Genomic DNA, 22,724 nt, shown 5'->3' on the forward strand with positions numbered 1-22,724 from the left:
GGGGGGAGAGAGAGAGAGAGAGAGAGAGAGAGAGACATTGGGAGAGAATCTCAAGCAGGCTTCATGCCCAGTGCGACCCTGGGATCACGATCTGAGCTGAAACCGAGAGTCAGATGCTCAACTGACTTAGTCACCCAGACACCCCCAAAGTAATTTCTTAATAACATCAGATATCTAGTCTGTGTTTAAATTTTCCCAGTTTGTCACATACAGTTTGCTAATAGTTTTTATTTTTGTTTTTTTGGGGGGTTTTGTTTAATCAGAATCCATTGCAGGATCATAGATTATCATTGATTGATAGGGCTCTTAAGTCTTGATTATAGGTTTTTCCTCCCCCCTTTTTTTGCCTTTGGAATTTATTTGTTGAAGACACTGTTCTGTAGCCAAGACTAGGTCAACACTGCTCAATAGAAATAAAATGCAAGCCACGTGTAGAATTTAAAATTTTCCAGTAGTGACATTACATAAAGTAAAAAGAAATAGGTGAAGTTAATTTTTAATAATATATTTTAACTCAGTATATCTAGATATTGTCATTTCTACATATAATTAATATAATGTTATTAATGGATATATATTTTCTGGTACCAAATATTCAAAATCTTATGTATATTTTTTACTTAAAGCGCTTATCAATTTGGACTAACCAGATTTCAAGTGTTCAATAGCTACATCAATAATGGCTATCGTATTGGGCAGGGCAGGTCTAGATTTTGCATATTGGATACCTGTGGTGTCATTTAGCATGTTTTTTCCCTTTTAAATCAGTAACATGTATTTAGATTTTTCTTTCATTTTTAAACAGAAGGATACAATGAATGTCAACATTAAAACTAAACACATTTGATAAATTCAACTTTAGAGAGTTTTTTATGAATGAAATTGTCTCTTTAAGGGTTAAAAACTCTTTATTTGTGTTTTAGTGCCAGTCCGGAGGAATATAATACAGTTGTACAGAAGCCAAGACAAATTCTATGTCAGTTCATTGACCGAATACTTACAGATGTAAACGTTGGTAAGAAACAGTTATTTCTTATAGAAGTTTTATAAATTGTTTTCTTTTTCATATATACATTATGCTATCATTTTTGTCCATGTAGTTTTAAATGTAGAGTTAGTATCTATGATAGTTACTATTTTCAGACAAGTTACTTACAACATTAACTTTTTTTTTTGAGACTACATGCACTATGTATACACGGGGAGGGAGAGGGAGAATCTTAAGCAGCCTACACCTGGTGCAGAACCCAACATGGGGCTCAGTCCTATGATCCTGGAATCATGACTTGAGCCAAAATCATGACTCGAGCCAAAATCATGACTCAGATGCTTAATCAGCTGAGCCACCCAGGCCCCCCTACAATATTAACTTAGTACATAATGTGACTTAAGCATTTAAAGTAATTCTATTTTTTAGGCACCTGGGTGGCTCAGTCGCTTAAAGTAATTCTATTTTCCTGCTTTTCCTACATTTTCTGCTACTTGCTATGGAGTTCTTTGATATATGATATTATAATAGATAAAAAATAGTTGGCCATTTCTAATCATGTGCACCCTATTTTAGCTAGGTCTTTCACTAGTGGTTCAGAAACAAATGCCATTTAAATATTCTTTACAAGTTAGTGACTTTGTGGGAGGTAAGAGGTTCCAGTGAGTTGTTGAAATAACTATTTCCTGTTTGTGGCAGTGTAGAAAACAAATATTACCAACCTGGCAACATGGTGTCCCATTGGTCACATCTGTTAAAATTACACAGAAGGGGTAATATAAAGTAGCATTTGGCTAATGGTTTATAAATTTAATTTCAAATTTGGCACAGATTTAATGACTTAATAGTCATTTAGCCTTTCTTTTTTCAGTCAATAAAATTATGAGTTGCTGAAAAACAACAAAGGGCTACTAACTACTTGCATAATGTATTTTCATGTAGTACTCCCTTCCCTCTCTTTAGACCACTTGCCCTTCACCTCTCTGACCAACTTTTCATCATCTAGGAATCTATTCCTTCACAGCATCTTCCCAGACACTCACTTCCTGCACGGTGGATTAGTGCAGTTAACATACTATATTATAACTATCAGCTTATTTATCTGATTCCCTCACCTGTTCAGGTAAAGTTTTTTTTCCCCCTCAGATTTTGGTACAGTGCCAGGCATATTGTAGGCCTGTAATATATATTTGGTGAATGGATGTATAATAGATGAATGTGCCTGGTTTTTAAACATTTAAAATTAGAAAGATAGGACCATGGAGTTTAGCCCCATCAGTTTATCCTGAGCACTGTATTAGACACAATTCTGGTACCAAAGTCTAGTTTTTTAACAAAAGAACTGTCATTTCATTTGTCATGCCTCTTTAAGATGAATTTTTTATTATTTTAGTTGCTCTAGAACTTGTAAAGAAAACTGACTCCCAGCCAACCTCTGTGATGTTGCTTGATTTCATCCAGCATATAATGAAGTCCTCCCCACTTATGTTTGTAAATGTGAATGGAAGCCAAGGGCAAAATGAGGTCAAAGACAGTATTGGTGAGTCCTACTATTTGTGCATTCATTTGCAACTGGTTTTATGAAATTTAGCCTCTTCTGCTCTTCTAAATTATAACATACATTTTATACATATTTTGGTCAAATTTGGTATAAACGTGAAGGAGCAAAATGGTAATTGTTAATTTTGTTTTGTGCATCCTTATTGTTTTCTTTAGTTTTAAACTAGATACCCAGGATGGAACAGAAATAACCAAATTTGTTTATTTGCCATTGGGCACTTAAGCAGTTTTCTTTTTTCTGTTTTTGATAATCTCTTTCTTCTAGATCAGGCATTAGCAAACCGTGGCCCACAGGCCTCCTGCCTGTGTTTGTAAACAAAGTTTTATTGCAAAAGCCATGTTTTTTACTTAATATTTACTTACTGTATGTAACTACTAGAAAGGCAGCATTGAGTAGTTGACATGGAAGCCATAAAGCCCTCAAGCCTAAAATATTTCCTATCTAGCCCTTTAAGAACAACTCCTAGATGTTGAAGCTTTTTTCCAGGCTTTATCCTTATTGTTCCTACTACTTTTGCCCCTTTATTGGCCTCCTTTTAAAAAGATGTAAAGCTATCATCTTTTTTTCTGTACAATGCATAGAGTATTAAAAATGTTTTTTAACTTTTTTTAATGTTTTTATTTCTGAGAGAGAGAGAGAGAGAGAGAGAGAGAGAGAGAGAGAGAAGGAGTCTGCACGCAAGTGGGGAGGGGCAGAGAGAGAGGGAGACACAGAATCTGAAGCCGGCTCTAAGCTCTGAGCTGTCAGCACAGAGCCCGACACAGAGCTCGAACTCAAGTACTGGGATATCATGACCTGAGCCGAGGTCAGCACTTAACTGACTGAGCCATCCAGGCATCCCTGTCTATATTCTTTACTACACTTTTTTAAATAACAGGTCACAACCCATTAATAGGTTATGAAGACAAAATGTAATTAGAAAATATCATAATACATTGCATGTAATAAATAGTGTTTCATGAAACTTTTGTTTCATATATTTAAATAAAATAAATATGCATATGTAAACTGGGTCATGATATAAAATGTATCTTAGTTGTGATCAAAAAGTTTTAGAAACTGTATTACAGGAATCAGGAGGACTGTGACTGATTTGTTTTTGTGCACCTGGGACAGAGTTGGCACTCAAATATTTGTTGAAGGAGTGATAATAGTAACCATTGAACTTCAAGCACTATGCTGAGAATTTCACATATATCATCTTACTTCATTCTCATGGTAACCCTTATGACTCCCTTCTTATAGATGAAGTTACAGAGGTTCAGAGAGATGAAAAGTTCACACAACCAATAAGTGAAAAGCTAGGACTTAGACTCGAAAATTGGTATTCTAAATTACTGTTCAGTATTTCCATTGTATAAGGAATGTTTTAGACTATTTTGTTAGTGAAGTTTATACTTTAAAAATGAATCATCAGGGGCACCTGGATGACTCAGTCAGTAAGCGTCTGACTTCAGATCAGGTCATGATCTCACGGATTGTGGGTTCAAGCTCCCTTTGGGCACTGGGCTGACAGCTCAGACCTGGAGCTTGCTTCAGATTCTGTGTCTCCTCTCTGCTCCTCCCCTGCTCTCGCTCTCGCTCTCTCTCTCTATTCTCTGTCTCTGTGTCTCCAAAATAAATAAACATTAAAAAAATTTTTTTAATGAATCATCAAGCATTTAGCAAATTAATTAACATTTCTGATGGACTTATTTAATATTTTTTATTTCAAAGAATTCAGTAATTGGATCATAACAAGACTTCTGCGGATTGCAGCAACTCCATCCTGTCATACGTTACACAAGAAAATCTGTGAAGTTATCTGCTCATTATTATTTCTTTTTAAAAGCAAGAGTCCTGCAATTTTTGGAGTACTAACAAAGGAATTACTGCATCTTTTTGAAGATGTGATTTGCCTCCATAAAAGAAATGCAGTGGGACACTTTGTGGAATGGCCAGTGGTAGTTAGCCGATTTTTAAGTCAATTAGATGAACGTGTGGGATATTTACAACCAGCTCCTTTGCAATTCATGAACATGCAAAATTTAGAATTTATTGAAGTCACCTTATTAACAGTTCTTATTCGTATTATTGCAATTGTGTTTTTTAGAAGGCAAGAACTCTTACTTTGGCAGATAGGTTGTATGCTGCTAGAGTATGGTAGTCCAAAAATTAAATCCTTAGCAATTAGCCTTTTAACTGAACTCTTTGAGCTTGGAGGATTACCAGCACAACCAGCCAGCACTTTTTTCCGGTCATTTTTGGAATTATTAAAACATCTTGTAGAAATGGATGCTGACCAGTTGAAACTCTGTGAAGAGCCATTATCAAAGCTGATAAAAACACTATTTCCCTTTGAAGCAGAAGCTTATAGAAATATTGAACCTGTCTATTTAAATATGCTGCTGGAAAAACTCTGTGTCATGTTTGAAGATGGTGTGCTTATGCGGCTTAAGTCTGATTTGCTAAAAGCAGCTTTGTGCCACTTACTGCAGTATTTCCTTAAATATGTGCCAGCTGGGTATGAATCTGCTCTACAAGTCAGGAAGGTTTATGTGAGAAACATTTGTAAAGTTCTTGTGGATGTGCTTGGATTTCAAGTAGATGCAGAGGTAAGTCATTTTTAAGGTTTCTTAATAAGTATGTATTTTGTTTATAACTTAAGCATATATGTCAGATGTATTAGTGAGAAAATAGATTGTCTTTAATAATGTATATTCAGAGTGGAATGATTTTCACAATCCACTTTGGTTCCTTATTCTGAATTTTTACTTTGATTTGAGAAAGATTTGTTCACTAAGTTGGTAATGAACTGCCAATAGGGTAGCAGGTTTTAAAGTAGGCTTTGTGAAGTGTAAGCATGTTTAGTGCATTATTAAAAGGGGGCCAGTTATCAACTTAATTACAAAAACTTTGAGCACTCACCTAGATTTTATCTTTGACATGTTATAATCAATCACTTGTAGGAAACCTATGATTACATAGTACTAATCATGCCAAATTATGCCTTTTTTTCTTATTTGGACTGTGAGAGACAGGCAGTACAATAAAATGTGCAGTAACTTGAGTAAATACTTTATCTAAAAGTCTTGCTGGATTTGTAGTATGAAAGAGTTTAGTAATTCCCTTATAGAATTTTTCTTTGTAGTATTTTGATGGAAGGAAAAACAGATGAGAGAATTTATGTTAAGACTTTTAAGACTGTACAACCATAATTGTAGGTACAGAACCACATATATGTCTATTTATAGGTTGTGAAATTATATAGATTAACTTAGGTCTTTGTTTTACCTGATGAGACTCTGAAAATAGTTTACCTTATTAAAAAACTTACAACCTAATAAATTTTTGCAGTCTGTTAATAACATTTTCTAAGAGATAGTTTTTGAAATTATTTTTACTTTCTCAGTATTTGTTGGGCCCACTTTATGCCGCCTTAAAAATGGAAAGTATGGAAATCATTGAGGAGGTTCAGTGCCAAATTCAACAGGAAAACCTCAGCAGTAATAGTGATGTAATATCATCCAAAAGACGTCGACTCAGCTCATCTCTAAACTCTTCCAAAAGACCACCAAAACAGACTGAGGAGTATGACCTTCATTCAGTTTGTATTTAGTGATTTAATAAAACTTTATTCACTTTTAAAAATCATCTTTAGTTAAGTGCTTTGACTTAAATACATACCATTGTTCTTTCTAAAGGTAGTCAAAGGAATGCTTAAAATATTTTAATACTTGCAGCCCATTCGAGTATGAAAGATAACATGGCTACATAAGGTTACTTAAAAGATTTTTTAAGTTATTACTTGCCTGTCTAATTTAACTTTTTAGTATCTGAGAAATCTCTGAGATTGCATGTCTGTCAGCAGTTTAAAATACATTAACAAATAAATTTTTTGTATAATGTGATCAAAGAATTCCCATATTGCAGTTAGCCCTGAAAGTTGTTTTAAATACATTGTACTATAAATTTCAGTAGTTGGCATTACATGTTATGTTTTGTTTTAAATATTTTTCACATTTGAACCAATGAATATCTTTACACTGTGGTTATAATAAATTACAGAATTAAACATGTGGATATGAACAAAAAGAGCATGTTATGGAGTACACTGAAACAGAAAGCTGAATCCCTTCAGATTTCCCTTGAATGTGGTAGTCTAAAGAATCCTGTTATCGAGACTTTAGAAGGAATCACGGTTATCCTACAACTGACTGCTCTGTGTACTGTTCATTGTTCTCATCAAAACATGGACTGGTAAAACAACTTGTATTTTCTGGGTGGGTTTTCTGTAATAAATTTGGATGTATTGTTTTAGGAGACCTCATTATTCACTCAATTTGTGTGACCTGAGAACATACATTTTTTAGTGAAATGGAAAGGTAATTTGTTTTTTATTGAGCACCTGCTAAATGCTAGGTACTGTATTAAGTACTATACATATATTATTTAATCTTTACAACAGTTCTGTAAGGTAAATGCTGTTATGCCTACTTTACAAATTGGAGATTGAGGTTTAGAGAAATTGAGACTAAGTCATGTGTTCAGTCCAGATGGTCTCAACAACACCTTACTTTCTCCAGGCTCTTTCTTTGGAACAGCTCCCACTATGAGACCAGTAGGTAGAGTATATATTCTAAGGACAGGAGAAGAAGGGGTGAGGAGCCTCTGATGTTCTGGGTCCAGCTCGAGGGTAACCTGGTGTTCCAGTTCCTCTTAATTACTTCCTCTAACAAGACTCTTTGTCTGAACTTTCCTGCGCACATATAATTAGAAACTAGCAGAGCACATTTTTATATAACTCAAAACTCATTGTTCTTTTAGTCAAACATTTAGCCAAAAGAACATTTCCTTTTGATAATAAGAGTAGGGATTTAGAACTCCTTGGAAGTATTAGTACTTTTAAGATGGTTATTTATTCTATCAGAAAAAGCAAGTGTGAATCATCTCTGAAGATGTAGTCTTATTTTTACTGCCAAGTTATAGACTAAAACTCTTTGTTAACTTTTTACATGGTCATTTATTCTGTATTTTCTGACTCTTAATTAGCCAATAAAAAGTTATGAAAGAGATTTTAGAGAAACTATATTACCTCAGATTGTATTACATTTAGAATTTGAAACAACTTGAAGGAATAGCTAATTAGACTGCAGTCTACTCTTCTATAATTAAGGGTTTACCAAGCCAGTTAATAATTATGCAGGGATATCTTCTGTCATTTTTTAGGCCTGGGATACTGCATTTAAATATTGTAGATTATTTTAATTACCAAAATCTAGGACTGATGTAAAGAGACTAAGCTTAAAATAATAATGGCATATTAATTGACGTGCATATTTACTTTGAATCGGTTTAAAATTGTGTTAGTTTTATACTCACAATTTCTTTTGACTTAACTGCAATATTAGGTTGGACTATAATAAATTTATTGTAATTCTGTTTCTTAAAATTGTAGTAACTGCAGCCATAATTTCAAGGACTGTCAACAGAAATGTAAGAAGAAACCTTCAGTAGTGGTAACTTGGATGTCTTTGGATTTTTACACAAAAGTGCTTAAGAGCTGTAGGAGTTTGTTAGAATCTGTTCAGAAACCTGACCTGGAGGCAGTTATTGATAAAGTGGTGAAAATATATGATGCTCTAATTTATATTCACGGTGAGTATAAATACACAGTAGAACAAAACAACCTTTAAAGGTCATCAGTGTAGAATATAACTATTAACTTTTTTTATTTGAGAATTTCTGAAGAATGCTGAGAAAATGCATGGATGCGTATCTTTGTAAAGTCACGTTTAATTTCTTTGGGTTACAGACCTCAGAACATCATCTCTATGTTAAGAACCTTTGTTTATTGAATGCTGTAATTCCACTTGATGTTTAGAACATCTATTTTTATTGAGCAACAAGACACAGTTAAATATGATTAAGGAAAAATTATAATCACCTGTTGTGTGTTTCTGTAGTAAAAACTTCATTTGAAGATCATATACTGGAAGATTTATGTGGAATGCTCTCACTTCCATGGATTCATTCCCATTCTGATGATGGCTCTTTAAAGTTGACTACATTTGCCACTAATCTTCTAGCATTAAGCCAGAGGATTTCTGATAGCTGCTGTAAGTGGTCACAAAATTCTGTGTGTGTGGTTTAACTCATGTCTATATGGGACTTCTAACACATTGCTGTTTTTTTTTTTTTTTCATTAATTTAAAAAGTACATTTTTACCAATTCAAAAAAGTAATTAGACATCTAAAAAGTAACAAATTGAAAAAATTATAGGATTTGCACACCCCAAGTATTCTGCCACATTGTTCTCCAAAGATTCCATTCCAGTTTACATTCCTTTTAGCAAAATAGGAGAGAATTTCTGTTGTCTCACATCCTCACTTTGTCAGACTAAAATGTTTGCTGTCAAAAAAAAGAAAAAATGGTAAGGAGGTAACTAAAAGAATTTTTTTTTTTTTTTTTTAACTATCTGATGGGTGTGATTTTTAGTTGCATTTCTCTGGTTACATGTAGTAGGATTGTACGTAGATGTTTTTCAGTGCATGTGCTTTATTTTTTAAAAAGGACCTTTTAATTAAACATATATATTTGAGATGTTGAGTTTATGACAATGGATATATGTATATAAATGTGTATGATGTATATAAATATATATGTGTATAAATATAAATGTATAAGTATATATAAATGTGTATATTGATATGTATATAAGTTAAAATTAATATTTAGAAATAGTTTTTAATAGACTTAATTTTTTCAGCACCACAGGCACAGTCACGGTGTGTGTTGCTTCTAACTTTATTTCCAAGAAGAATATTCCTTGAATGGAGAACAGCAGTTTATAGCTGGGCCCTACAGAGCTCCCACGAAGTAATCCGGGCTAGTTGTGTTAATGGATTTTTTATCTTGTTGCAGCAGCAGAATTCTTGTAACAGAGTTCCCAAGATTCTTATGTATGTATTAATATTTTAATTTGAATATATAACTTGCTTGGAAAGATCATACTGTATGCAAATATATGTATATTGCTGAGTGTATGCAACAAATGTTGCTTTTTGTTTTGAAATTTAAGTTTTCTTCCTTTTAGGCTTTGTCTTACCATTACTTTTTCCCCAAATTAAGCAAGACTATTTAGACCACAAAATTAAGCAAGGTTTAGTTAGTGTATTTTCTTTTTTCTCCCCAGAGATAAAGTCAAAGATGATTCCGACTTTGTCAAGAAAGAATTTGCCTCTATTCTTGGTCAACTTGTCTGTACACTTCATGGCATGTTTCATTTGACAAGTTCTTTAACAGAACCTTTCTCTGAACATGGACATATTGACCTATTCTGTAAGAGCCTAAAAGTCACTTCTCAACATGAATGTTCATCTTCTCAACTAAAAGCTTCTGTTTGCAAGCCATTCCTTTTTCTACTGAAAAAAAAAACACCTAGTCCAGTGAAACTTGGTGAGTGATTTGTTATGAGTTATTTAATGTTTTAACATTTTTTTTTTAACTTTATTTATTTTTGAGAGAGATTGAGCACAAGTGGGGGAGGGACAGAGAGAGGGAGAGAATCCCAAGCAGGCTCCGCAGTGTCAGCACATAGCCAGATGTGAGGGTCTGGAACTCACGAACTGTGAAATCATGACCTGAGCCGAAATCAAGAGATGGACGCTTTACCAACTGAGTCACCCAGGTGCCCCTGATTTGTTGAACATTTTAAAACCTTTTCTGGGCGCCTGGGTGGCTCAGTCAGTTGAGCATCTGACTTTGGCTCGGGTCATGTTCTCATGGGTTTAGGCCCCATGTTGGGTTCTGTGCTGATAGCAGAGAGCCCGATGTGGGGCTCAAACTCACAAACTGTGAGATCATGACGTGAGCCGAAGTCAAATGCTTAACCGACTGAGCCACCCAGGTGCCCCTAAACTCTCTTTTTTAAATCATTAATAGAATTAGCCTGAAGCCTTAAGAAAGTAGACTTACTTGATAGATTCAACGGTCATGTAATGGTTATTTATAAATGGGTTGTCTGGCATTAGACCGCATCACAGAACTAACAAGGGAAGTAATTTTTGGATTTTTAAATAGTCATGTGATTTGCCGACTTGGGCATACCTGGTGTTTGGTCCAATATCGTGAGGTTCAGTATTCCCTATGCTCTTTAGGGAGACTGGGGAAGCTTCTTAATATGTCTGCTGCCACTACCTTGGACCTTTGGAACTTCAAATAATTAGGAGCTTTGCCCTACTGAGGACTATCTGTAGATTGTATCTTCTTAGTCACTTTTCCAGTGGCAATGTTGTATAAGTTTGTTGGAAGCATGAGATTTACACAAATACTTAGAAGATCCATTTGTTTGGGTAGAAAGTTGCAACTTGTTCTCAAGTTTTAAAAATAATTTATAATAGGTAGTTTCCAGGACTCCCTAAATCTTATAATACAGGATTAACAGTAAAGCTAATAGTTCACAGTTCTTTAGATTAGTGAAATGTTGCTTTTTAAGTCTATCTCAGTAAAATATAATGATGTACAAAGTCTTAAGTGAGTAGTCATTTTATAACTTAAAAAAATTCTAAGGGCCCCTGGGTGGCTCAGTCAGTTGAGCATCTGACTTGGGCTCAGGTCATGATCTTGAAGGTTGGTGAGCTCAAGCTCCACATCGGGCTTGCTGCTGTCAGCCTGTCAAGCCCACTTCCAATCCTCTGCCCCCTCTCCCTGCCCCTTCCCCGCTTACATGCTCCCCAAAATAAATAAATAATTTTTAGAAGTGAGGCACCTGGGTGGCTTATTGGGTTGAGTATCTGCCTTCAGCTCAGGTTATCATCGTGGTTTATGAGTTCAAGCCCCATACCAGGCTCTTTGCTGATAGACCCTGCTTCAGATTCTATCTCCCTTTCTCTCTGCGCCTCCCCCCCCTCTCTCCCTCCCTCCCTCCCTCGCTCCTCAAAAATGAATAAATGTTAAAAAAAAATTTTTAATTCTAGAATTTTAGATTTAAATTATTTATAACTTTTATTAAGTATAAAGTAAATTTTAATCTGTAAACATTCATTTTAGTCTTCCACAATTTCTACTAATTGAAACTGACATTATAAGCAAGTTAGAATTCTTTGTATATTTATTAATAATATTTTTACTGTAAAACTTTGATATTTGAAGTGTTAATATGAGGTATTATATGCTCTCGCCCTTTAGCTTTCATAGATAATTTATATCATCTTTGTAAGCACCTTGATTTTAGAGAAGATGAAACAGATGTAAAAACAGTTCTTGGAACTTTATTAAATTTAATGGAAGATCCAGACAAGGATGTTAGAGTGGCTTTTAGTGGAAATATCAAGCATATATTGGAATCCTTGGACTCTGAAGATGGATTTATAAAAGAGGTTGATATTTTTTATTTTTAAACATTTGTGTCTTCATTAATCTGGCTCTAAACTAATTTAACTGATTAATTTTATTATTCTAGCTTTTTGTCTTAAGAATGAAGGAAGCATATACACATGCTCAAATCTCAAGAAATAATGAGTTGAAGGATACCTTGATTCTTACAACAGGGGATATTGGAAGGTATATTTGGCAGTGTTTGTATACTTCCTTTTTTATTTGCCAGATGTTAAAAATGGTAATATGAGAGATGTGAAATTATAGAAAAAAATGTGATATCAACATGAATTTTTTGTGGATTTCCATTTATATTTGAGATATTGATGATAACCTTTTTTAAATTTTTTAGGGCAGCAAAAGGAGATTTGGTACCTTTTGCACTTTTGCACTTATTGCATTGTTTATTATCCAAGTCAGCATCTGTCTCTGGAGCAGCATACACAGAAATCAGAGCTCTGGTTGCAGCTAAGAGTGTTAAACTGCAGAACTTTTTCAGCCAGTATAAGAAACCCATCTGTCAGGTGAGAGTCAGCACTGGTCTTGACTACAGTAAATAGCAGTACTTTGCAAGAGTTAAAAAACAACAACAACAACAACAACAACAAACAAAAGACCATTTATACTTTTTTTTTGTCTTGCGTTAAAGGGTATATTTTTAAAGGATGTATTCAGTTTATTTAAGAGAACCTAAAACTTACAAGTTCTATATTTTATGATTTTGCTCTAAAGATGTATATTATGAATGGGAGAGGGGAATATCTTTTAGTAATATATTGAATTACTATGCTCTCTTGTTAATCTGTTAAATGCTTTTTGGGGGGAGCCTGGGTGGCTCAGTCAGTTAAGCGTCCAACTCTTGTTTTCAACTCAGCTCATGATCTCACGCTTCCGTGAGATTGAGCCTCACATTGGACTCTGTGCTGACAGCATCGAGCTGGCTTGGGATTCTCTCTCTGTCCCATCCTAGGTGGAACGTGTGCTAGTGTACATGTGCATGTGCATGCTCTCTCAAAATAAATAAATAAAACTTTAAAGAAAAGAAATGCTTTTCTTTTTGGGGTGCCTAGTTGGCCCAGTTGGGTAAGCATCTGACTTTTGATTTCGGCTCAGGTCATGAACTCACGGTCTTGAGATTGAGCCTTGAGTCAGGCTCTGTATTGACAGCTCGAGGCCTGCTTGGGATTTTCTGCCCCTCTCCTCCCCCTCCCCCCAAATAAATAAATTAAAAAAAAATGCTTTTCTTTTTTAGCCTTTATTCTACTGATAAACTTTTTTATGGCTTGATGTTATGTAGAAGGCACTTTAGTTTCTATGTAAGTGATGAATCGCTAAATTCTACTCCTGAAATCGTTGTTACATTATATGTAGCTAACTTGTTTTAAATAAAATTAAAATGTATATGTATATAAAAAAAAGAAATCTTTTAAAAAATCATTAAGTTTTGTGAATAGTGTAACATAGAGGTTCAGTTTCTTCTTTCTTTGTTTTGGGGGGGTGCAAGTGAGCAAGGGCAGAGAGAGAGAATCCCACAGAGGGGCAGAGAGAGAAGTGGGGCTCACCCAAAGTGGGGCTCATGTTTTTGCCTGAAGCAGGGCTTCTCTTCACCCGAAGTGGTGCTTGAGCTCACCTGATATGGGGCTGGAGCTCACCCGATGCAGAACTTGAACTCAGGAACCATGAGATCATGACCTGAGCTGAAGTTAGATGCTTCACCAACTGAGGTACCCAGGCACCCTAGAAGTTCAGTTTCAGTTTCCTTCATGTGATTATCCAGTTTTCCCAACATCATTTATTGAAGAGATTATCCTTATTAAGTATTCTTAGCTCCCTTGTCCAATATTAGTTGATAGTATATGCAAGGGTTTATTTCTGGGTTCTTGATAATGTTCCATTGTTCTATATACCCGTTTTTATGATGGTACCATACTCTTTTGGTTACTGCAGCTTTTGTAGCATAGTTTAAAATTTAGAAAGTGTGGAGCGCCTGGGTGGCGCAGTCGGTTAAGCCTCCGACTTCAGCCAGGTCACGATCTCACGGTCCGTGGGTTCGAGCCCCGCGTCAGGCTCTGGGCTGATGGCTCAGAGCCTGGAGCCTGTTTCCGATTCTGTGTCTCCCTCTCTCTCTGACCCTCCCCTGTTCATGCTCTGTCTCTCTCTGCCCCAAAAATAAATAAACGTTGAAAAAAGAAAAAAATTTAAAATTTAGAAAGTGTGATGCTTCCTGCTTTGTTCTTTCTGAGGATTGCTTTGGCTATTTAGAGCCTTTTGAAATTCAGTACATATTGTAGAATTTTTTTTTCTTTTTCTGTGAAAAATGCCATTAAAATTTTGATAGGGAATCACTGAATATCCAAAATTCCGCATTGGATCTCCATAGGGATTACACTAGCATATTTAGATGACTTTGGTAGTATGGATCTTTTATCGATATTCTGTCCCTGTCCTTGAACACAGGATGTCTTTCCATTTACTGTGTTTTCAGTTTCTTTCATCAAAGTCTTACACTTTTTATGCTATAGGTCTTTCAACTCTTGGTTAAATTTATTCCTATATATTTTATTAGTTTTTATGTTATTAAAATGGGATTGTTTTCTTCATTTCTTTTTTGGATATTTTGTTACTGTATAGATATGCAACTGATTTTTGTATGTTGCTTTTGTGTCCTGCCACTTTACTGAATTTATTAATTACTTCTTTTAATTTTTTTTTAACGTTTATTCATTTTTGAGACAGAGAGAGAGCATGAATGGGGGAAGGTCAGAGAGAGAGGGAGACACAGAATCTGAAACAGGCTCCAGGCTCTGAGCTGTCAGCACAGAGCCCAACGCGGTGCTCAAACTCACGGACCGCAAGATCATGACCTGAGCCGAAGTCGGACGCCCAACCGACTGAGCCACCCAGGCACCTCTATTAATTACTTCTTTATCCAAATAACTTTTTGGTGGAGTCTCTAGGATTTTTTCTATATATCATCTGGTCAGCAAATAAAGACAATTTTATTTAAAAACTAAAAAATACATAAATAAAAAAGCTTGATTCAGCTCATGGCTGAAAAGTTAGGGATATGTTAAAATACTGGCTTTGCCCTGTTAAGAGTGTGATCCTTAACAAGATACTTAAATTTCTTAACTAAACCTGGTTACTCCATTTGTAAAAGGGAGGTTGTGACATCATCTACTTCTTGAAGGCTGTTACAAAAATCAAGTAAGCTAATTCAGGTAATATGTTTAGGGCATCGATACTATCCTTTATGTTAGCTTAGAAAGTCGTCTTTAAATTTTATTCCTTGTGTGTTGGGGCGCCTGGGTGGCTCAGCTGGGTGTCCAACTTCAGCTCAGGTCATGTTCTCACCATTTGTGGGTTCAAGCCCCGCGTCAGGCTCTGTGCTGACAGCTCAGAGCCTGGAGCCTGCTTCGGATTCTGTTTCCCTCTCTGACACTCCCCTACTCACACTCTGTCTTTCTCTGTCTCTCTCTGTCTCTCTCTCTCAAAAATAAACATTAAAAAAATTTTTTTTTAATTTTTTTTTAATGTTTTATTTATTTCTGAGACAGAGAGAGAGCATAAGCAGGGGAGGGGCAGAGAGAGAGGGAGACACAGAATCCGAAGCAGGCTCCAGGCTCCAAGCTGTCAGCACAGAGTCTGACGCGGGGCTCGAACTCACGAACCGCAAGATCATGACCTGAGCTGAAGTTGGAGGCTTAACTGACTGAGCCACCCAGGCACCCCTAAAAATTTTTTTTAAATTTCTTCTTTGTGTGAAAAAATTAACAAATTGTTTTGGTCTAGTTTTTAGTAGAATCTCTCCACTCCAGTCAGATGACAGCACTTCCTAGTACTCCATGCCAGAATGCTGAGATGCGGAAACAAGATGTGGCTCACCAGAGAGAAATGGCTTTAAATACCTTGTCTGAAATTGCCAATGTTTTTGACTTTCCTGATCTTAATCGTTTCCTTACTGTAAGTTGCAAAGTGTGGTTGACTTAACTGTTTTCAATTCAGTATTTTGTGTTTATTCCATTCTAGTCTTATTTTAAAGAAAATCTGGAGCATGTAGATCCTGTATTTTCAAATATGTATGTTTTCTTTTGACTTTGATATGATGTTACTTATGTTATAAAATTTAAGTTCGTGATAGAGTTATTTCTCTATATGGTTTGCTATCCTGAAAATTTAATACTAATTGATTAATGCTGACTAATTCAGCTGACTAAACCCTTATGTCTTTAGTGCTATGATTGGTTCCATTGGTAATGCAGTCTAATATCATTTTTACCTCTAAGGAGTTAGAGCAATATAGTACAAAATTATTGGTATATATGATCTTGTGTGAATTCAGATGACAGAGTTTATGGCAGGGAGTGGTTTGAAATGTCTTTGAAATGTCATTATGGTTAAGGGTTGAAAGATGGAGTAGATTGTCTTCTTACCTTTTCCTAAAGACAAAGTTATCATTACTCTTCGTGAATTGTAATAATGATCCATACTGTTAGGACTGAGTATTTCTCCCTACAACATTATTATATTTTAACAAACTTAAGTTGCTTGTAAATTGGTCAAATCCTGCAAGGAAATATGATAGTATACAGTAAGGATTATAAAGATATTCTTATCTTTTCATTCAGTAATTTCCCTCTGGGAACCAAAAAGTACAGATGTTTATTGCAGCATTTTCGAAGTACAAAATTAAACAAAATGCTGAAAAGAAATGTCTAACATTTGGGCTGTAGACCATTGTGGAACCCTTAATATAATAATTTTTAATACTTTGTAGATTATTTTATCATGTTATATTAGTCTTACAGAATTAATTTTAAGTTCAAAGGCATAACACAAGTAAGGTGTAAGCATCTCTGAGGGGAGGGGCCTGATTCTTGTTTATTTTTATATCTCTAGTACCTATGATGATTGACATGTAGTAGGTGTTCTTTAGATACATGTTGAAGGGAATAAATGAAAGGCCAACAATTTTGTGTTTGGAATTGTGTATTTGTTTTATGAGTAAGATCTTAAAGGAAATAGACCAAAATCAAAATAGATTTGTTGCCATTTGAGGATGGTGAGTGCATTAAAATGTTTTTATTTAATATTGCAGCACTTTTAATTTTTTTCAGCTTTTTAATTAAAAAAAAAACAACTTAAAATATTGTATTTATGGTTACTCTTGCTTGTTGTCAAAATCCAAATTAACTCAAATAAAAAATCAAACTTGGAACTTCTGCCTTTAGAGCATGAGTATATTTTAACACATACTCATGAGAAATTTTCTTCTCTACTTATGTATTGGCTTATACTTCTGCATTAGCTGTTATGTGAACTCTGTGCCATCAGAGACCTTGCCTGTTTTTTTGCGGCTTTATCCGTAGTGCCTGAATCATAGATGCTTGGTACATATCTGTTGAATGCATAAATGGTGAATTCTGAAATTATATAGATCACATATGGACTCCAAATTTGTTTGGTATTTTAAAATATTTTTGTACACAACTTATGTGAATATGTTATTACCTGGACAAATGTACTTTTTAGTAATTATAGTGTTTCTTTTTCAGAGGACATTACAAGTTCTGCTCCCTGACCTTGCTGCCAAAGCAAGCCCTGCAGCCTCTGCTCTCATTCGAACTTTAGGAAAACAGTTAAATGTCAATCGTAGAGAAATTTTAATAAATAACTTCAAATATATTTTTTCTCATTTGGTCTGTTCCTGTTCCAAGGATGAATTAGAACGTGCCCTTCATTATCTGAAGGTAATTGAATAATTGTGTGTTTTACTCTTTCGTTTAAATTAGCATTATAGGAAAGCTTTTCTAACGTTCTTGTAGGGAGAAGAGTAAATAATTTAGAGCTTATTCTAGAGTAATATAAGTCCAAATGGTATCATGTAAATAAGCTTTGTTTGGGGCCTAGAGGATCATATTAAATAGAAAATTCTTTTGTTATTTTTTTGGTCATTTCACCATAATGGCGTGTGATGATCATCCATTCATGGATCAGGTTCTCAACTCATTTCATTTTAGAATTTTTTTTTTAAAGTTTATTTATTTTGACAGAGACCCCCTGTATGCACATGCAAGCAGGGAAGAGGCAGAGAGAGAGGGAGAGAAAATTCCAGGCATGCTTCATGCTGTCCGTGCAGAGCCTAACACAGGGCTTGATCTGAGATCATTACCAGAGCTGAACTCAAGTCAGACATTTAACTGACTGAGCCACTGAGGCTCCCTTAGAAATTTTTTTAAGTTTATTTTTTAATTTTTTTTTGTAATCTCTTTACCCAGTGTGGGGCTTGAACTCACAACCCCAAGATCAAGAGTCACATGCCCTTTCAACTGAGTCAGCCAGGTGGCCCATATTTTTGAATTTTTAATTAATTGGAACTCTAAGTTGACTAATTATATGCAAGTAATTATATTTATAGGAAGAGGCAATCTCAACTGTGACATAATGTTAGTGTATTGCTTAGTTTTTTAGTGCTCTGATTATATTTGACTCAGTATTTTGCTAGTTTTTTTAGATTTAAAATTATAGCTTACATGTCTTTTTGGGTATCACACTAGCAATGGTATCTTTCAAAAAATATGAAACTATATTGGAGTAGGAGAAACCGTCAGATATGCATATGTGACTACTATTTTCTCTGATGTTAATTATTTCATGTGTTTCATGATATGGCAGCAATAGATTCCTTTCTGCATGAGAATTATTGAATATTGAGTATTTTTATTCATTTTGAGGAAGAAAATCTGTATTGTAGAGATAGAATGACAATAGTAGAGTGTTTTCCTGTAGAGATAGAATGATAATAATAGAGTATTTTCCTGCATGTCAGAAGTTACTAAAGAATTTATATGGATCATTTCAGTCCTTATAGTTATCCAATGAGATAAAGATGCTATTATTTTTCCATTTTATAGATGAGAAAACCAAAACAGGGAGAGGTCAGATTAGGTAACTTGTCCAGGTCACAACACAACTAATAAGTGACAAAACTGGAATTTAAGGGGCACCTGGGTGGCTCAGTCAGAGTCTGACTCGGGTCATGATCAAGCCCTGCATCGGGGGCCCTGCATTGACAGTGCAGAGCCTGCTTGGTATTCTCTGTCTCCCTCTCCTTCTGCCCCTCCCCTGTTCACGCTCTGTCTCTCTCTCTCAAAATTAAAAAATGATAATAAAACAAACAAACCTGGAATTTAAATTCAGGCAGTCTGACCACAGAGACTGTTCTAAGCCACTATATTATATTTTCTCCTAGGGGTTATGTGTCTATGAATAATGAGTTGATGATATTTTAAGAAAACTGACTTTTTGACATTTTATTTGAAAGTGAAGTTTAATTACTTTCCTCATTACCTGTACCCCATGGGAGATGTACCTGGAGAAATCAAGATTAGAATCCCTTTTTCTTTTTTTTTTTTTATTTAAATTTATTTATTTTTGAGGGAGAGAACAAGTGTTTGTGAGCATGAGCGCGAGTGGGGGAGGGACAGAGGGAAAGGGGGGAGAGAGACAATCCTAAGCAGGCTCTGCACTGTCAGCACATAGCCCCATGTGGGGCTTGAACTCATGAACTATGAGATCATGGCCTGAGCTGAAATCAAGAGTTGGATGCTTAACAACTGAGCCACCCAGGTGCCCCTAGAATCACTTTCCAATACCTTTTATTTTTTTATTTTTATTTATTTTTAATTTTTTTAACGTTTATTTATTTTTGAGACAGAGAGAGACAAAGCATGAACGGGGGAGGGTCAGAGAGAGGGAGACACAGAATCTGAAACAGGCTCCAGGCTCTCAGCTGTCAGCACAGAGCCCGACGCGGGGCTCGAACTCACGGACCGCAAGATCATGACCTGAGCCGAAGTCGGCCGCTTAACCGACTGAGCCACCCAGGCACTCCTCCAATACCTTTTAAAATTACCATCAATAGGGGTACCTGGATGGCTCAGTTGGTTAAGCATCTGACTTCAGCTTAGGTCATGATCTCACAGCTCGTGAGTTCGAGCCCCACATCAGGCTCTGTGCTGTCAGTGCAGAGCCCACTTGGGATACTCTGTCCCCCTCTGTCTTCCCCTTCCCCATGCGCACTCTCACTCTCTCGAAAATGAACAAACATTAAAAAAGAAAAAACAAAATTTAAATACCATAAGTAAATTTTGTCACATGATCTAGAGCTCCTGATTTACTAATATACTTATTTCCAAAATCTTTTTTTTTTTTTTAAATGTGTCTTTGGATTAGAATGAAACAGAAATTGAATTGGGAAGCCTATTGAGACAAGATTTCCAAGGACTGCATAATGAATTATTGCTACGTATTGGAGAACACTATCAACAGGTTTTCAATGGTTTGTCAATACTTGCATCATTTGCATCTAGTGATGATCCATATCAGGGCCCCAGAGAGATCACATCTCCCGAATTAATGGTAAGGAATATGTTATATGAGTTTTTGTTTGTTTCTTGCCTTTTTGTAGCTTAATTGTGAGATTGGAGAAATAGATATTGTATGCATTTTCCAGATGCTAGAGATTTGTTTAAATTTCAGGCTGAGATTTTTATTTTAGAAAGGTTGAGGATTTAAATTATGGTCATACAAGGTATTAACAAAATATATTAGTGTTGAAAAATATATTTCCAAATGATTATAGGTTTTATTTTTTCACAGGGTAAAAATGTTCAAATTAATTTTTATTCACTACTTTTTAACTATAGATTGGAATACATTTGTGCTGTGCCCCCCTTCCCCTACTTCCAACTACCTCTTTGGCACAACATACTAATTTTGTCAATTCTATTTTTAAAATCCATTGTTATATTTAAGGGAAAGTTGGAACACATGTTATCCCCTCTTTCCCTCTCTTAAATTTTTAGTCACTTTACTTCATGTGAAAAAATATGTATATATCCTATTTTTTCTTTTGATTGCCCTCATTCCTTCAAGAGACTCCAAGGTCTATCAGCAAAATATCTTCAGAGATTTCTATGTTTGCTTTCTCATTTCCCATTCATTCTTTAGTTCATTTTAATCTGTTTTTGTTCTCACTATTCTACTGAAATTCTTGTCCATGTCAGAAACAGTCTGCCTGATGTCAAATCCAATGGTCACTTCTCTTCCTATCTTATTTCACCTTTCAGTGGTATTCAGTACAACTGACCATCCCTTCTCATATGGCATCTCTTATACTATACTTTTTTTATTTTCTTTTTTTTCCGCACTGTCTACTTATTCATTCTTAGTCTTTACTGGCTCTTTTCCTCTACTTTATCCTCTAAATGTTAGATTGATTCAGGACTATGTAATTGGGTCTTTTTGTCTATTTTTTTCTTTTTTTTTTTAAATTTTTTTTTTTTCAACGTTTATTTATTTTTGGGACAGAGAGAGACAGAGCATGAACGGGGGAGGGGCAGAGAGAGAGGGAGACACAGAATCGGAAACAGGCTCCAGGCTCCGAGCCATCAGCCCAGAGCCTGACGCGGGGCTCGAACTCACGGACCGCGAGATCGTGACCTGGCTGAAGTCGGACGCTTAACCGACTGCGCCACCCAGGCGCCCCTGTCTATTTTTTTCTTAAATGAGAGAGAATCTGATCTCATCTGGTACTTTGCTTGATTTGATTTATATTTTGATGATTTCATTGTTGAAATTCCAATCCTGACCTCTCCTGAGCTTTGGACTTGTGGATTTATGTAAGTTAGGTCCTGGCAGGAAACGGATGGCACACACAAAAATGTTTAACCGAAAATAGTTTCATGAAGGGCTATTTTCATTGTCTTGGGCAAGGTTAAGAGAACCAGCAGGAAATGTTAAGGAATATAGGGACTAGGAATAGCAGAAAATTTATGCTCCCCATAGTCCTGGCCAAGAAGAAGAAATGTTATTGACAGAACCTGGTTGAAAGCTTAGAGCCATGGTTCAGGGAGAAGGTTGTCATTGTAGAGTGTAGACAGTTCCAGAACCACCTCAAAACCCAGAGGGAGCAGGAATTTTAAACCCCTTGCTCTTTTCTCCTAATCCCTGTTCCCCTGTGGTGCTTCCTGTTGACTGAATTCATTGGGAAGCCAGATGAAAGGGATCTTGAGTAATGAAATCTGGTTAGCTTCTCCAGCACAGAACAGGCCAGAGAATGGATCTGGAGAGAGGATGGCAAACAACCTCTCCAGCTTCCTCTTTGTCATCTCTACTTGTCTATCTTAGTAAACATCTAAAGTCCAAACATAACGTGTCTGTTAGAAATCTTCATTTTCCCTCCCCTAACCTGTTTCTCTCCTAGTCTTTTCTTTTTTTTTTTCCTTTTTTAAATTTTATTTTTAAAAATTACATCCAAATTATTTAGCATAAAGTGCAACAATGATTTCAGGAGTAGATTCCTAAGTGCCCCTTACCCATTTAGCCCATCCCCCCTCCCACAACCCCTCCAGTAACGCTCAGTTTGTTCCATATTTATGAGTCTCTTCTGTTTTGTCCCCCTCCCTGTTTTTATATTATGTTTGTTTCCCTTCCCTTATGGTCATCTGTTTTGTCTCTTAAAGTCCTCATATGAGTGAAGTCATATGATATTTGTCTTTCTCTGACTGACTAATTTCACTTAGCATAATACCCTCCAGTTCCATCCACGTAGTTGCAGATGGCAAGATTTCATTCTTTTTGATTGCCGAGTAACACTCCACTGTATATATATAACACATGTTCTTTCTCTATTCATCCATCAATGGACATTTGGGCTCTTTCCATGCTTTGGCTATTGTTGATAGTGCTGCTGTAAACATGGGGGTGCATATGTCCCTTCGAAACAGCACACCCGTATCCCGTGGATGAATGCC

At 35.6% G+C, this 22,724-nt stretch overlaps 1 protein-coding gene across 3 annotated transcripts in view; it reads left to right on the plus strand.

Annotated features, from left to right (window-relative positions):
* ATR (ATR serine/threonine kinase) overlaps positions 1–22,724 on the plus strand; it is a 102,228-nt gene that overhangs the window by 8,764 nt on the left and 70,740 nt on the right. Inside the window, exons 2-16 of one of the 3 annotated variants that reach the window (XM_006936362.5) lie at positions 924–1,015; positions 2,382–2,528; positions 4,266–5,143; positions 5,941–6,119; positions 6,597–6,788; positions 7,987–8,186; positions 8,495–8,647; positions 9,299–9,491; positions 9,725–9,987; positions 11,719–11,909; positions 11,993–12,093; positions 12,260–12,431; positions 15,700–15,870; positions 17,463–17,657; positions 20,143–20,328. In XM_006936362.5, the coding sequence (XP_006936424.3) occupies positions 924–1,015; positions 2,382–2,528; positions 4,266–5,143; positions 5,941–6,119; positions 6,597–6,788; positions 7,987–8,186; positions 8,495–8,647; positions 9,299–9,491; positions 9,725–9,987; positions 11,719–11,909; positions 11,993–12,093; positions 12,260–12,431; positions 15,700–15,870; positions 17,463–17,657; positions 20,143–20,328 (3,313 nt within the window). Of the gene's footprint in view, positions 1–923; positions 1,016–2,381; positions 2,529–4,265; positions 5,144–5,940; positions 6,136–6,596; positions 6,789–7,986; positions 8,187–8,494; positions 8,648–9,298; positions 9,492–9,724; positions 9,988–11,718; positions 11,910–11,992; positions 12,094–12,259; positions 12,432–15,699; positions 15,871–17,462; positions 17,658–20,142; positions 20,329–22,724 lie in introns of those variants that run through there. The other 2 variants (XM_045037485.1, XM_019810614.3) reach the window with 2 other exon arrangements.

The sequence above is a fragment of the Felis catus genome, chromosome C2, assembly GCF_018350175.1.
Source record: "Felis catus isolate Fca126 chromosome C2, F.catus_Fca126_mat1.0, whole genome shotgun sequence".
Classification (NCBI taxonomy): domain Eukaryota; kingdom Metazoa; phylum Chordata; class Mammalia; order Carnivora; family Felidae; genus Felis; species Felis catus.